Below are 14584 nucleotides of genomic sequence, written 5' to 3' on the forward strand. Positions count from 1 at the left end.
TTAGTTGCTAATAACAAATAGAAATATCTCCCCATGCAGAGTAACCTTGATATTTTGACTTTTCTTTCTGCCACAAAGCTGTCGTTGTTAGAAAGCATGGTAGCCAGCTTAATTCAAGCTGAACACCGGCAGTGTTTCAACAGCCTCCTTTCAAGCCTACAGGGAATAAGTATTTGTCATTAAAATAATGAGCTACTAATTTGTGGGAGGATGGTTTTTTGTGTTTTTTGTGGTTTTTTTTTTAAAGGCAAGAAACTGCTTCAAAAAAGTAACAGGACAGAGTTAGTTATGCCTATTTAGAAAGAAAGACATATAGAAAAGGCATATGCAAAATGGTTACTTTAACAGAACGTTTGCTCCAAGGCAGGAATGTCCTGACTTTTAGAAGGCCCAACATTATTACCCAAACTTGTGCCTTTAGAAACAAGTTTGAGTCTGCCTTGAATCTAATTTTCTCTTAAAATAACCTTTTTGCAGTCGTCCCCGTGCCGGCTGCAGCTACAGGGCAACAATAGAGAGAAGGGGCAGGCCCACAACACCTGCCAGTCTTAATGGTAAACATATGTCAAGAAATGCCGAACGTGAGGAGGAAGAGAGGAGGAGGAGAGCAAGCGCACGCTCCTCGAAGAGGCCGTGCATCAAAAGAGTGTGTGCAGTCTTGTGTGCACTTACAGGTGGTTGCATGCTGCAAGCTAGGGTCTGCGCATCATCGCTTAAATAAAAATAGCCCCAAGTAGTAACACCAGCCAGCTAAATATGGTAAAGGTTAGTACATACTAAGTGTTGGAGCCAAGTCCTGGCCAATATTTTACTCAGTTACATCATGCCATATTTAAGTATTTGTCATGATCTTTAAGTTTTTATTATAATCTTGATCATTTTAGGTTATAATGTAATATGCTGTGATCCATAAATTAATCCTGCTTTGTTAGTCTGTTGTTGTTGTAAAGTGTTGGTAGATGTCGTAAAGGGGGTGTGTATTTGGCCCGCATGCGGAGGGGTGTGGGTAAAAGGTTAGGTAAGCAAGCAGGACGTGGAGCAACAGTTTTCTGACCGTCGCCGTTTTAATGTTATTTTTTGTTGTAACACAAAGGGAATATAAACGGAGCTCCCACCAGAGGCATTTGTTTTGTACCTTTCGATTTGTAAGGAAAATAAATGTTTTGCCCCTTTTTTCCTTCGCCTCGTTTTTTGCTACCGGAAGGCATCCAAGCGACTTAACAAGAGCACGAGTCAGAAACTTTACATTCTGCAGAAGCGGCAAGGAAGGACCAAAGGTTGCCGCTATACTAAGGTTTATTAAACTATTTATTTCATGCTGTTGAAGCTATTGAGCCATTCCTTTTTTTCAAATTGTATTTTGCTGCTTATGATCCAGTTTCTTGTCATTTTTTATAAGGTAGTCTTCACCAGTAGGTCTCCAGGCTTTTTGAAGGCCTTTTTTGTTTTTTGCTTTTTTACTTGTGTTCATTTCCTGTCTTTGTACCTGACCATTTTTAAAAGAGAAATGTTTTATTTTTGTTAAGTCACTTAACCCTAATCCAAAAATTGTTCAAGCAGAAACAGCCGCCTAACTCAAAAGATGAACCAGTGTTGTTTTTACATAAAATACAGGTTAGCAAAAAAGCAATTTGTTACTATCAGCCTTTGCAAAAACACATAATTTGTTCCCCCTTTAGTTAAATCTATGAAAAATGCCAAGGATAACACAGTTTGACAGGCATAAAATAGTATTTTTCTATCCCACTAAGGTGATTCCCAAAGTGCTATTAGCTAGAAACTTGGCCTGGTGTATCCTAGACAAGTGGAGGTTAAAAAAAAATCTGTTTATCTGTTTTAGTGTCTGAAAGTTGTGTGCATAAGAAATAGGTCCTGTGCCGGGTGTTTGTTGGATTTATTTATTTATTTTATTTTCCTGTGAGATGTATCTGGCCCTTCAGTTTGCCAGAGCTTCAGGGGAAGGTGGCTGTCAAGAAGCCATTTTCAAGGAAGGGAAACCAGCAGAATAGGCTGAGGTATGCCAAATTACACAAGACCTGGGCTTAAAATCAGTGGCAACAGGTCTCATGGAGTGACAAATCCAAATGTGAAACTTTTTGTTCAAATTATTGTCAGTATTTACAGCGGAGGTACAACAGTGAGTGTCTACAGTCATCTGTAAAATGTTGTGTAGGCTCTCTCATGGTTTGGAACTGCATTTCAGCATCAGATTTCGATCCATCGTGCAATACTACCTGGAAAGCAACTGATTAGCAATAGCTTCATTTTTCAGCGTGACAGTGATCCCAGACACACTGTAAATGCAGTAAAAGCATAACTGTATAGACAAACACACAGGTGAACAAACTGGAATCAGTCATGGACTGACCTCTGCGAGTCCTCAAAAGTTGAAGCAGTGTGAAAGCATCTAACTAGAGAATGGAACCAAAGATAACTAACATCCAAAGAATGTCCTTCAAGTATTCTTGAAGGCTGATTAAAAAGATTACAGGAAAGCTTGCTTAAGAGAGTTCAGGTTGTTTTTAAAAAAAAAAAAAGTTGGTCACACCAAATACTGACTTCGAAGCGCATTAGAATTGCAGAAACTCTGTTTTTGCTTTATAGACTGTATATCAATTCATGATTCCACATGTTTAAATAAGTTGCTGCACTTTATTTTCCATTTTCCTGCATCTGTTTCATAAATACACAGCAGTTTTTCTTTTAATTCAAAATATTTTTATTGAGTATTTGTGGATATAGTTTACAAAGAAAAAAAGAAGACAGAAACACAAACTGTTTACAATGAATACAAAACAAAACTTCTCACGTTGGTACACAGCAGTTTTTAACGGCTTAACTTTACTTTGTGTGAGTGTGTTTTCATCTGCATTGGAGTACACACCTAGACTTGCATACATAGCATTGCTGCTATGTGTAAAGTGTTTCATCTTTTTTTTTTCCTTTTTTTTTTTTTTTTTTTTTTTGTATAAGCTCATTGTGACTTTCAGGGGTCTCACCCTCTCTCCCCCAAACCTCAGCTGAGAACTAAACGTCATGTCTGTCACCTTCCCTCTGACCACAAAGCTGCCCATTATGGATATACGGTGTTCAATGACCAGAGTGGACTCTGGCTAGATGACGGCCGAAACTCACCTTCCACATCCCACAGCCAAATCTTTATTTTGGCCTCTATACAGACCATGTCCTTGTCTGCGTGTTCTCTCTTGATGCTGTTTAACATCTCTCTGCACTAATCTTAAATCTCCTTGCAACCTTGTCAAGTAGAATTCTCAAGTATCCAGCAGAGTTCCACCCCTCTGGGCTGCAGTAAAACCATTTGCCAAATGTATTGCCACAGACTGATTCACCTTCCCTTGCTGCGCTCCCCCTTAATTGGGCTCCCCCATCTCTACTGTTCTTGTAGTAGTCAGTGATCTGCTCTCCTCTGTTTATTACCAGTCTCACATCCTCTTTAAAATCGGAGCACACCAGTCTGACTTTGCAGTGTATTTAAAAAAAAAAGAAAAAGAAAAGGGGGGGGGGTTGAACGTTTAGAAGTCAAATATCTATCGACTCTAAATTTCTGTGATTCTGTGACACTCTGAGACAATATAATTGAGTATGAGGTTAAACCTACTGCAGCCAAGCTAAGTCATCAATCAGACTGTGCCTGTCTTTCTTCCTTTTGCTGTATACAAACAACAGCACAGGATGCAGAAGGAGAGTTGTTCTTCTAGATAACCTCCTGCCTTGCCTTTAAGTCAGCTGGTTTTATTATTCTCGTATGGTCATTTTTAATGCAGGACTTTCTGTTCTTCTAACCAGTTTCTTGTTAAGCAGCCAAGTGTCAGAATTATTCAACTCTTTTCCAATAAGGAGAGAGGGAATAAATGAAAGAAAGGTAGATGAAGGAGATAAAGATGGAGTGAGAGAGTGAGCTTTCCTCTGAGTGCTGCTCTGGAAAAGATTTTTGTATCCCTGGTCCTCCAGGCACAGTCCGCTCATCTCAGGAGAGCAATAGGAGTCCCCCCTTGTGTCCCATAGTCAGACACTGGCTGACAACTCTTGACAAACCAGAGGATTTTCACCTCTTTTACACACATGTACACATTAGAGCAACATGTGAACTCACACTAAATTTCTGTTGTCTTATTTCCTGCATTCGTATATTCATTTTGTTTAAACTTTTTTTCATTTCCTTTGCACTTTTACTCACACGCAAACTCAAACTTAGGTGCACACATGCCGTGTATTGCACACATATAAAAGCAACTCCCTCTTTCCACACACACACGCACGCACGCACGCACGCGCACGCACGCGCACGCACGCGCGCGCTCACTGGCTCCAGAAAGAGTCAAATGGCTCAATGTGTTAAAAGCATTAGGTAAGCATGGATCCAGCAGTGCTCCTCAGGCCGATATCACATGTCCTGCTTCATTACAATCTGTTGTATACATTCGGCTTGATCTCTGACCCTCCATCTATCCATCGCTCTGTCTTCTATTCCCCCCCCCCCCCCCCCCCCCCCCCTCGTTTACCCCTGGTGTGCTTTAACACAGAGTGGGTCATCTCAAGATGTTAGCAGAAGAATAAATGAGTTCTGTTGTTATTGTAAATGCTGGCCCAAGCTGCTCTGCTTTGGAGCTCAAGCAAGAACACTTTCACTCTTTTGGAAGAGAGGAAAACAAAAAAAATCTATATGTAAAAAGTATGTTGATTTAAAGAAAATGTAATTAATGTAATGCATAAAGGAAGTTGAAGCTGCTGAAATTAAAGGAAGAAGGGAGGGGAGAAAAAGATAAATATAAATTAATCTCACTTTAACAAACTAGCCTTTGTCCACATGGGAAAGGTCCTTTTTCCTAAAGCTATTTTGGGTCCTGATATGACATTAACTGCTGGGAGGGTGCTGACCAAAACCATCTGAGTGGTGGGTGTATGAGGCAGACGGGACCAGGAGAAGGAGAGAGATCAAAGCAGCTGCCCAGAAACCTGTAGCTTTCTGACTTTACCTCTACTCCTGTCAGAGGCAACGAAGAGGAAATAACGATACACCTCACATCCCGCAGCTGCGTGTGTGTTAGGCAGTGAACACACTGAGGCCTTTGCTCCAAGGTTCACCGCAGCACTTGGCCCACTGCACCACACCTGTCTCTCCATTGCAGGCAAGCAGGCAGGGCTAGGTTAACATTAGCACTTTTCTTCCCTAATAAGCAGGTTACAGTGTGAATGCATGCGTTTGTGTGGAAGACTGCAGCTAAGAAACTCAGGTCAGCCAGCTACTTGCGCTCAAGGCAAGAGAGGAGGTCAGGCACAGCTGTGGAGGATGAGGAAGGGGGACTCTAGTGGCAGAAGGGCTTATTGTGTGAGGAAAATTGGCTCTAGTTATTGTAAATGATGGATAATAGCAACAATTTCGATGTCACAAAACATATTCATTGTGCCTTTACCTACTACTCCATGGCCTTCAGAGAGATCATTCTGGAAAATAACAAACTGGATTTTTTTTGTCTGTTAGTTTATTCATTGTCTCAACAGAATCTTGCTGAATCAAAACATAATGGCCTTAGCCTTTGCTCTTATGTTCTATGCCAGAGTAGAAAAACAGGGGAGGTGGGCAGTATGAGGGGTGCCTTGACTTGGATAGTAAGGAGTTCCTTATCTCACAGTTGTGTCTTTTGCCATTCTTTACTATCAGACAGACTGTCTGATGCAGCACAGCAGACAAGAAAAAGTGTCATTATTTCTTTCTTTGCTCCTCTTTTCCCCATCCTTCTCAGCCCTGACTTTACTGAACCTATTCTCATATAAAGAAGGAAGAGATTTTGTTAATTAGCTTTAGTTCAGAGACACCCATAAACCCTCCCTCTTCTCCCAGCCCCCCATCAGTGTAGTCGATGAAAATAGCAGTGTATGTTTATGAGCGGTGCAGAGCTAAGTTCTCTGTCTGTGTCTCACGGTTCATCACTGCTCAATGACTGACTGGGCCTATGTCTTTCTGGCAGAGTTTATATTATGTGCACATACACACATATAAGCACTCACATGTGTGTTGACTTACTGCTTCTGCTCGCTAAACTTCACATTGTCAGTAGTTCCTAAACTGCCCCACAGGTAATTGTTTAACATTGTTTATTACTATCACCAACAATTTACCATTTCATTCTTCATCTCGCCCCTCTCCAGTGGTCCTATGCGTTGGAGAAGCCCAACACAGGAAGTGTGTTCAGCTTGGCCTGGTCTGCGGATGGCACCCAGCTGGCCGGGGCCTGCGGCAACGGACATGTCATCTTTGCCCATGTGGTGGAGCAGCACTGGGAGTGGAAGAATTTTGTGATCACTCTTACAAAGAGGAGAACCATGCAGGTAGAAAGATTACCTCATACAAATGAGTTTGTGTTTGCATCAAATTAGTTTTCCTTTCTAATTTAACAAAGCAGGTGATAAAAGACTGACGGAATCTAAAGTAAACCAAAAGACCAATATGTTTCAGTAACTTGTGCATAAATAAATGGTGTAATCATATACGTGTCCAAAAGAATCATAGTAAAAATCATTTTGTTTCTGGTCTATAATAAAAGTTGCTTTTCTGCTCTTCAGAGCTGTCTGTGTTTAAACCAAAATCACTGAAAATAAGCTTGCCTGTTAGGGAAAAGGAGTATGGATATTTACTCAAACACTTAACAGAGCCAACTCCGTTATGTTGGTGTAGCAAGAGAATTGAAAAATAGTGCAATGCTATCAGCAAACTATACAGAGGCGAGTAAATATGCTATACAGCGAAGCAAATGCCTCCCAGGCCTTGGCTAGCTGTGGCCATATATTATAGGAGGACCCTCCCAATGTGCCAGTGTGCAGCCCTGCAATGACAATGACCAGCCTGTCTCGCCGCCTCCCTCGCTTCACCATTCTCTACTCTTTAAACTTGCACTCACCACAAGGTAGCGTTTACATGCGGTTAACACACCCAAGTGTACACACACACACACTCGTTTATTTTCAGGCAGGGACGCACACACACCTACAGAAGCAGGGTTACACACGTGTGCCAACACACATGTGCACCCATAGACAACTCTACCAAGTGCAGTTTGTGTAAACCAAACAAAGTTGGGTCATCAGCCATTTATTTTCAGCCTCGCAGGCGCTTCTCTGTCTCCCTCCTCCCTCTCTCCTCCTCGAAGTCCGTTTTAAAACTGCACATCTGCCAGTGGTTTGTGAATCAGCCAGCTAAATTTACCACCTTGCGGTCAAATGTTTTTTATTCCTGGTTGTGTTGCATGTAAATTTGGATTGCTGGAGGGAGCAGAGGAGGAAGATTTGTAAAGCTGTAAAAATAACCCCACCTTTCACCTGGTGCTGGAAAAGGCTCCTTCATTCATTCACACAGAGAGCTGGAGGGAAGTATTTATCTACGCAGGTGAAAAAATTAGTACCGACCGCTGCACGCACACACTTAAAACAGTAAGAACTGCTTTCCCTGTGTCCACAGCTGACCTACGTATACTTGGATTTACTGTATATAGTTTCCTGTGTATATTACGAATAACTACACTCCAATGTGTACGTGACTGTGTTCAGCCCTCTGCTAGTGAAGCTAGCGTCTTTCCTTTTTGTTGGGGTTTCTTTTTTTTTTGCATTTTAAATGAGAATTGTTTGCTCAGTAATATAAAGTTTGTGCCTGTGTCATACTTTCTGCAAAGTCAAGTCATCCCTACACTTTTTTTTCCACTTTTAAGTCCCCCTCTCTCCTCTCCTTTCCTCTCTTTTCCACAGGTGAGGAATGTGCTGAACGATGCAGTGGACTTATTGGAGTTTAGAGATCGAGTCATCAAAGCATCTCTGGCACACGGTCACCTAGTGGTTGCGACTTCCCTCCAGTGCTATGTCTACAAGTGAGTAGTGCTCTTTTTTGTCTTTTTTTTTTTTTTATCTTCTCATCCTCTATTCAAAGTCATAGTTTCTCATCATGTGCTTTCAGTATATTTTGTTGTTGTACAAAACATGCTCCTCTTTTACTGAGCAAAGCATGAGAAAAGTCTTTTGATTCAACCAGAATATACTGAAATCTCATGCCGTGTAGCTAGAAAAACCTACAAAAATAAAACATAACCACACAGAAAAAAATGGTTCTGATGGGAGGGAAAAACAACCAAATCTTACCAAGTTGCTGATTCATTTCAGGCTATTGTTACTTCATGATCTGTGTGTTTTGTAAAATATGGAGATGTTGTTTTTTTTTTGTTTCACTTCATGGAAAAATAATAGGATTAGGAACAAGGGAACATGTTCTGCAGACTTCATCCTATAATGATTGTTTTCAGGCCTGCACTCTTTATGCTCACTCTGCAGATTTATCTCCTCTCCATTCATTGATATTGTCTAAATATTGTGTCTTTTATTGCTTTTTACCCTTTTGCTCTGGGTCATATTTTTGCTTCTTTTTTTTTTCCTCATCTCTGCAGTTGTGCCAGATGTAGCACAGTTATTTAATGTCTGCGACTGTGCTGTTTATTTTTGCCAGCTCAAGAAACTGGAATACTCCTCTCATCTTTGACCTAAAGGAGGGAACAGTCAGCCTCATCCTACAAGCAGAGAAGTGAGTCTTTTTATTCCAGGAGCAAAGCAGCAGGAGAGAGAACAGGCTGTTGGATCATCTATCAGCTTCTCTAATGCTTCATTACTCTGCACTGGCCACTCATCAAGCAGCAGCCAACCAAGCGCACAAACACACACACACACACACACACACACACACACACACACACACACACACACACACACACACACACACGCACGGGCACATGTACGCACGCACACGTACACACACAGTCGGGTTGTGCTCTAGCTCAGCCAGCCCTGTCATACAATAAGGCTGAGAGTGAAACCACTGGGGGAAATTAGATTAATATGGAGTAGCTCTTGTGCAATACTCCAGTGCAGTGTCCCTGACACTCAGCATGGAGCTAAATAGATTACTGGCCATTTTGTAATCGCAGTTTAGATTGATGAGTCATACTGAGTAAGTTAACAGTGTGTTGCTGTTCAGTAAATGTTTAAATTACCTTCTTGTGTCAGTTGATTAACTCTTACCGTCTGTTATGTATTTAATTTTCCTGTTTGCTCCCCTTTATTCCTCACCATGTTACCTCAGTCGTATAATGTGTAATATACAGCATATACAGTAACTTGGCCTCTCTTGTCTCCCCCTCCCAGACATTTTCTACTAGTGGATGGAGCAGGGTTGTATACGTTCTCCTATGAAGGACGATTGATATCGTCCCCAAAGTTCCCGGGTATGAGAGCAGATATTCTAAATGCCCAGAGTGTCTCACTTAGTAACGACACCATAGCCATTCGGGACAAGAGTGATGAAAAAGGTGAGGGGAAAACTCCATGCTTACTATAAAATTTCAAAATCATACGGACTGTGCTTTTACTGTGTCCTCTTTCTCTTTTTCTCTCACAAGTTATCCTTCTCTTTGATGCCCTGACTGGAAAGGCTCTTGGTGATGGGAAGCCCTTGACCCACAAGGTTAGTAACCTGCTTTCTTTCTGACCAAATGTACTTCAGCAACAAGGAAGTTCTCTGACCACATCAGATTATTTATTTATTTATTTATTTATTTATTTATTAAACTTTGATTATACAAAACGAGATAACTTTATGCTCACATGCCACTTTAATAAGTACACAGTGCTAGTACCCGGTTGGACCCCCTTTAATTCTTAGCAGCAAAGATTCAACAAGGTGTTAAAAACATTCATTAGCGATTTTGCTTCCATATTGTCATGATAGCGCCACACAGTTTTTACTGATCCATGATGCTCTTCCACCACACCCCAAAAGGGGAGTGAGACTGGTGACTGTAGAGGTCATTTAAGTACAGTAAAGTCATTATCATGGTCAAGAAATTATTTTGAGGTGCTTTGAGCTTTGTGATATGCCTAAATGCATTGAGTTGCTGCCATCTGATCAGATATCTGTGTTAATGAGCAGTTGAACAGATGTACCCAACACATATCTGCTGTTTGGACCTACATCTCGGAAGATACTTAAAATTATGTTATAATGCAGAGTGTTATGGATAAGCAGATAAGTGTAGAAATGTTTTTGGGTTTTTTGTCAGTGTGACTGGTTAGAATGCGTTAGTATTTGTGTTTTATTATGTGTTGATATGATAGGACATAATAACAGAAGCTGTCTGATGGTGGCTGTTCAAATGTGTGTTTATTTTTTCAACCAAAACACAGAGTCAGAGTGAACACACATTTGTTTAGTTTTAGTATTACACAGTTCAGTTATGTATAACGCAGCCTCCCATTATTGTGTAAAAAGCTGTATTTATTATGTTTTCTACAGCCGAGTGAAAAGTGAAAGGTTTTTATGCATGCTTCATCAAACTGAAGCCTTTTGCTGTAGCAATAACAGTAATAACACTAATTGCAATTGTTTTTAATTAGATCATTACTTTAATGTTCACATGGGAACATGTTTTTTTTTTAACTTCTGATTCATTTACATGCCACTACTGCATATCTTGAAGTTTTGTCTTCCTTCCCATGTAGTTTCTGTTTTGGCCTCTCTCTCTCTGCTCCACTTTTCATTATTTTCTTTCTCCTCACCCTCGATCTGGCCACGGTAGATGGCTGCCCATTTCTGAGTTGGGTTCAGCTGGAGGTTTCCTCTCAAAAGGAAGTTCTTCCTCCCCACTGTTGCCAAATGCTTGCTCACAGGGAATTGCCTAATTATTGGGGTTTTCCCTCTTTTTACAGATGCTTATTATAAAATGATGACAAATACTGATTATAAAGTATTTTCATAGCATTAATCCTCATACAGAAAATAATGCCACAAGAGCAATATGTATGTTAATACATCCATGTTGTTCATCACGTCTTCCTTCAAGATATGTTTTCTTTCTGTGAACTGAACTGAATTATAAGTAGTGATATGAGCCTTCTGAATTTACACCTAAAATGCTCTGTCTTTAATTTTGTATTGCCAGCAAAACCTCCTATTATCTTGAGCAGCAGAAGATGAAGTTACATGAAAAAGAAATCTTCCTATTAATAAGATAAACTGTCTCCATGTGCATGAATTGTTCAGTTACAGCTTATGTCACAACCCGGCTCATAGGAAGTGACAAACAAATGGGAGACCACACACAGGCTTTTAAAGACTGTGAGACATATTTAATGAAAATAAGGTAAAGCAACTTAAACACAATTTAAAGGATATAACAGCCATAACTGAAACTTCCTAATGAACATGACAAGTGCCAGAGAGAGCGTCAAAGCCAGCCACCACTGGTTCAGTCAAGGTGTCTTTATATACACTGGGACTGGCCTCTCAGGTGTGCTGCATCAATAATTGGGTCAGCTCCACCTACCTGCAAGAAACGGGTAAAAGAAAAAGCAAAACACAAGACCAGCCCACTGGCTGTCACACTTCCCCCCATAGAACAGGGTCTCACCCTGAATTGGCAACACATTTACATTATGAATATGCAACTAGAAGAACATGCATATATTAAATCCATAACATATACACACACACATGCAACCTCACTTTCAACACCTTTTGTATGCTCAAAAGTCATCTTCAGCTCAACTCCAACCTCAGCAACCTTGGTACCTAGGAGCAATTTAAGAGGAAGGAAAACAATACTGAAGAGGACATACTTCAAAGCATATGAGGCGTGAAGCTGCTGGTTACAAAGGGGCACGGGACAAAGCATCTGCCAAGACATTATCTTTGCCCTTAATGTGCTGGATATCCAAATTGTAAGGCTTCAAAAAGAGAGCCCACCGCATGAGCCTCTGATTTGGGTTCTGCAATGAGTTCAAGAAGGTGAGAGGGTTATGGTCAGAAAATACCTCAATAGTTGGGTTGCGGTCACGTGGTTCTGATGACGTGCGGAGGCAGCGCGATTTTTGAGTGGAGGGCGGAAGTAAACATGGAGGACACTGTGGAGAGTCAGGAGAGCAGCTATTGTGCAACTTTAGACCCCGTTTCTCGGGAGAGATATAAACAGATAGTTAAAAAATATATCGGACGTGATCCGTATTCTTTGAAAATGTCCGAATACACCACAGAAGTAAAGGATTTGCCTACTATCGAGGCTGTGGATATCACCAACTACTTGGTCCTCCAGACTTCTTAACTACACTAGGCAGCAAATGAAAGCTTTCAAGAGTCTGGAGGCGTACAATTTTTTTGTCAGCGGGTGGGTCCACAACCTTGGAACAAAACGTCTCCGTGATGGATACAGTTTGGTGTTTGCAAGGGTGAGTGTTTGTTCTTATATTGCTTTATCTAAAACACGCTAACAGTTAGCGGTAGCGGCTTTAACGTCAACAAACATGCCACATCCTTAGGACTTCGTTAGAGTGACAGTTGTTTGTTTCAAGGTAAACCATTCTCAGCGGTCTAACGAGACACCTCTGAAGACTTGGGTAATTGCAAAGGAGGATGGAGAAGTGATTGCAGCTCATTGCAATTGTATGGCAGGGTTAGTAGCCTAATTAAGTACGATGTTATTGCAATGAGAGAACACACACACACACACACACACACACACACACACACACACACACACACACACACACACACACACACACACACACATATACGCATAGGGCACTGCTAGCATTTTGCAGGTGTACTTCAGTAGTAGTGGGGAGAGAGTGTTTTCTTTTAGCTAAGAATTCATCAGCTAAGAATTTGTGTGATTGCCTTAGATCCCTCATGACACTCAGATGCATTTTTCAGATAGAGGGTATATACAAAAAATATATTTATATGTTTCTCACCACAGAAACCTTACATTACGGATATCTTTACTTATCTGTGAAAGGAGACTGTCTGGAATCTGGCAATATAAGAACCATAGCAGTGTACAAAAACCTGTGGTGTGTGCCTGACGGTAATAAGTGCCACTTTTTCTTTTTTTCTGAATAAAATGGTATGGATTTACTCTATGATTTAAAAAATCACAAACATGTAATATGTAACTTGGACCATAATCATTACAGATAATGGCATCTTTTTCTCTTTGACATGATTCTTGTTTGTTTTACATCTCAGCACAATATCTTACCTGGATAAGTGAATGTCTCATTCACACTGAAGTCTTCTGGTTGTGGATTCTCAGCTGGAAGCTGCAGTTCGGGGTTCTCCACTGTCACTAGGCTCAAATCCGGGCTCTCAGCCGTCTGTTGCATATCCAAAATCGCCTCTGCACATCGATGCTGTTCTGCCTTAAGCTTCATTCTTTTCTCTCGTTTGAGAACTGATTCCGATCTGGGTTTTCGTTCGTAGCCGAGATTGACCGTCGGAGCCCAGTCCTCCGACTCTTCGTCATCCAAAGCACTTGGGCAGCCTATAGTCCCAATCAAGTCAATATTAGACTACTAACTTAAAAGCACTAAGTAAACGAGAATTTAACGACAACCTAATGCTAATAAGTTCGTTTGCAAACATAACATTACCTCTGACGAAGTGGTCGCTGCAGACACGGGCATTGGCAGACTCTGCTCCTCCCGACTGTAAACGTAAATTTAAAATCCATTTTTTCCTACGTTTTTCGGTTAGAATTTTCCATTTTTCTCCTCTTCGTTGGGCTATTTTTGGTACCCTAAAATACCGTTTATCAGTTTCTCTGGTCGACCTACTGGAGCATCCGTAAACACAACAGGACATAGGCATTTTGCGTACTGTCTGTCTGTGATTTTGCGCTTATCTTTTTCACTTCCGACCGCCAGTCAAATTTCGCGCTTTACGTCGACGTCACGTCTACGTCAAATGAAACCTAGCTATTGTCCGAGCAGAATCCAAATATACTCTGAAATGCCACAAGACCAAAATTAATTCCAAAGCTTCCTTTTCAATGACTGAATAATTCAGCTGATGGGAGTTGAACTTCTTGGAATAGAAACTAACTGGATGTTCAGTACCTTGCTTGCCAGCTTGGACTAGAACAGCACTTGCACCAATGTGGCTTGCATCCACATACAGCTTGAAGGGCTGATCCAGACGAGGTACTAAGAGCACAAGTTCTGAGCACAGTAAAGCTTTTATGACCAACAAACAAGGGGAAGCCCAGCTTGATGACGACGGCACTGCAATGTTGTTGTCCAACATGTAATGAACTTCCTTATCAATTATTTTCCTCTTTTCCTCAGAGACCCTGTAGGACCTCTGCCGGATTGGTTTTGCATCACCCACATCAATATCATGCTCTATCAAAGTTGTTTTAGAAGGTGTGTCTCTAAACAAGGTTGGATACTGTTACGGCCCTAGCAGGGCCTCCTCCTGAAGGTGCCTGTGTGGGCGTGTCCCACCACCTTCTGCCTGAGGTGCCACCTTTCCCTGTTACACAGCTGACTCACATCAGTAATTAAAAGTATTTAAGCCCAAGGAAAGGTGAGCTCTGGGCCAGAGTGCCAGTAGTGTGGTTACAGCTTGTGAGCTGAGTGGTTGTTGTGGTTTCAGCTAGTGAGCTGTGTTCTTGGTGGTTTTCAGCTAGTGAGCTGCTCTTTCTTTTTTGGCTTACGTTTTACTTTATCAACCAACGCCTGAGTTTTGTTTGTTTTC

The 14584-nt window shown here is 41.2% G+C and overlaps 1 protein-coding gene across 2 annotated transcripts in view; it reads left to right on the plus strand.

The window, feature by feature from the left end:
• Positions 1 to 14584, plus strand: part of ift80 (intraflagellar transport 80 homolog (Chlamydomonas)) — a 55696-nt gene that overhangs the window by 23299 nt on the left and 17813 nt on the right. For both annotated transcript variants that reach the window (XM_076873248.1, XM_076873247.1), the window contains exons 9-13: positions 6172 to 6351; positions 7762 to 7880; positions 8510 to 8584; positions 9202 to 9365; positions 9456 to 9520. In XM_076873248.1, coding sequence (XP_076729363.1) covers positions 6172 to 6351; positions 7762 to 7880; positions 8510 to 8584; positions 9202 to 9365; positions 9456 to 9520 — 603 coding nt within the window. The remainder of the gene's footprint in view (positions 1 to 6171; positions 6352 to 7761; positions 7881 to 8509; positions 8585 to 9201; positions 9366 to 9455; positions 9521 to 14584) is intronic.

Source organism: Maylandia zebra, linkage group LG14 (assembly GCF_041146795.1).
Source record: "Maylandia zebra isolate NMK-2024a linkage group LG14, Mzebra_GT3a, whole genome shotgun sequence".
NCBI lineage: Eukaryota > Metazoa > Chordata > Actinopteri > Cichliformes > Cichlidae > Maylandia > Maylandia zebra.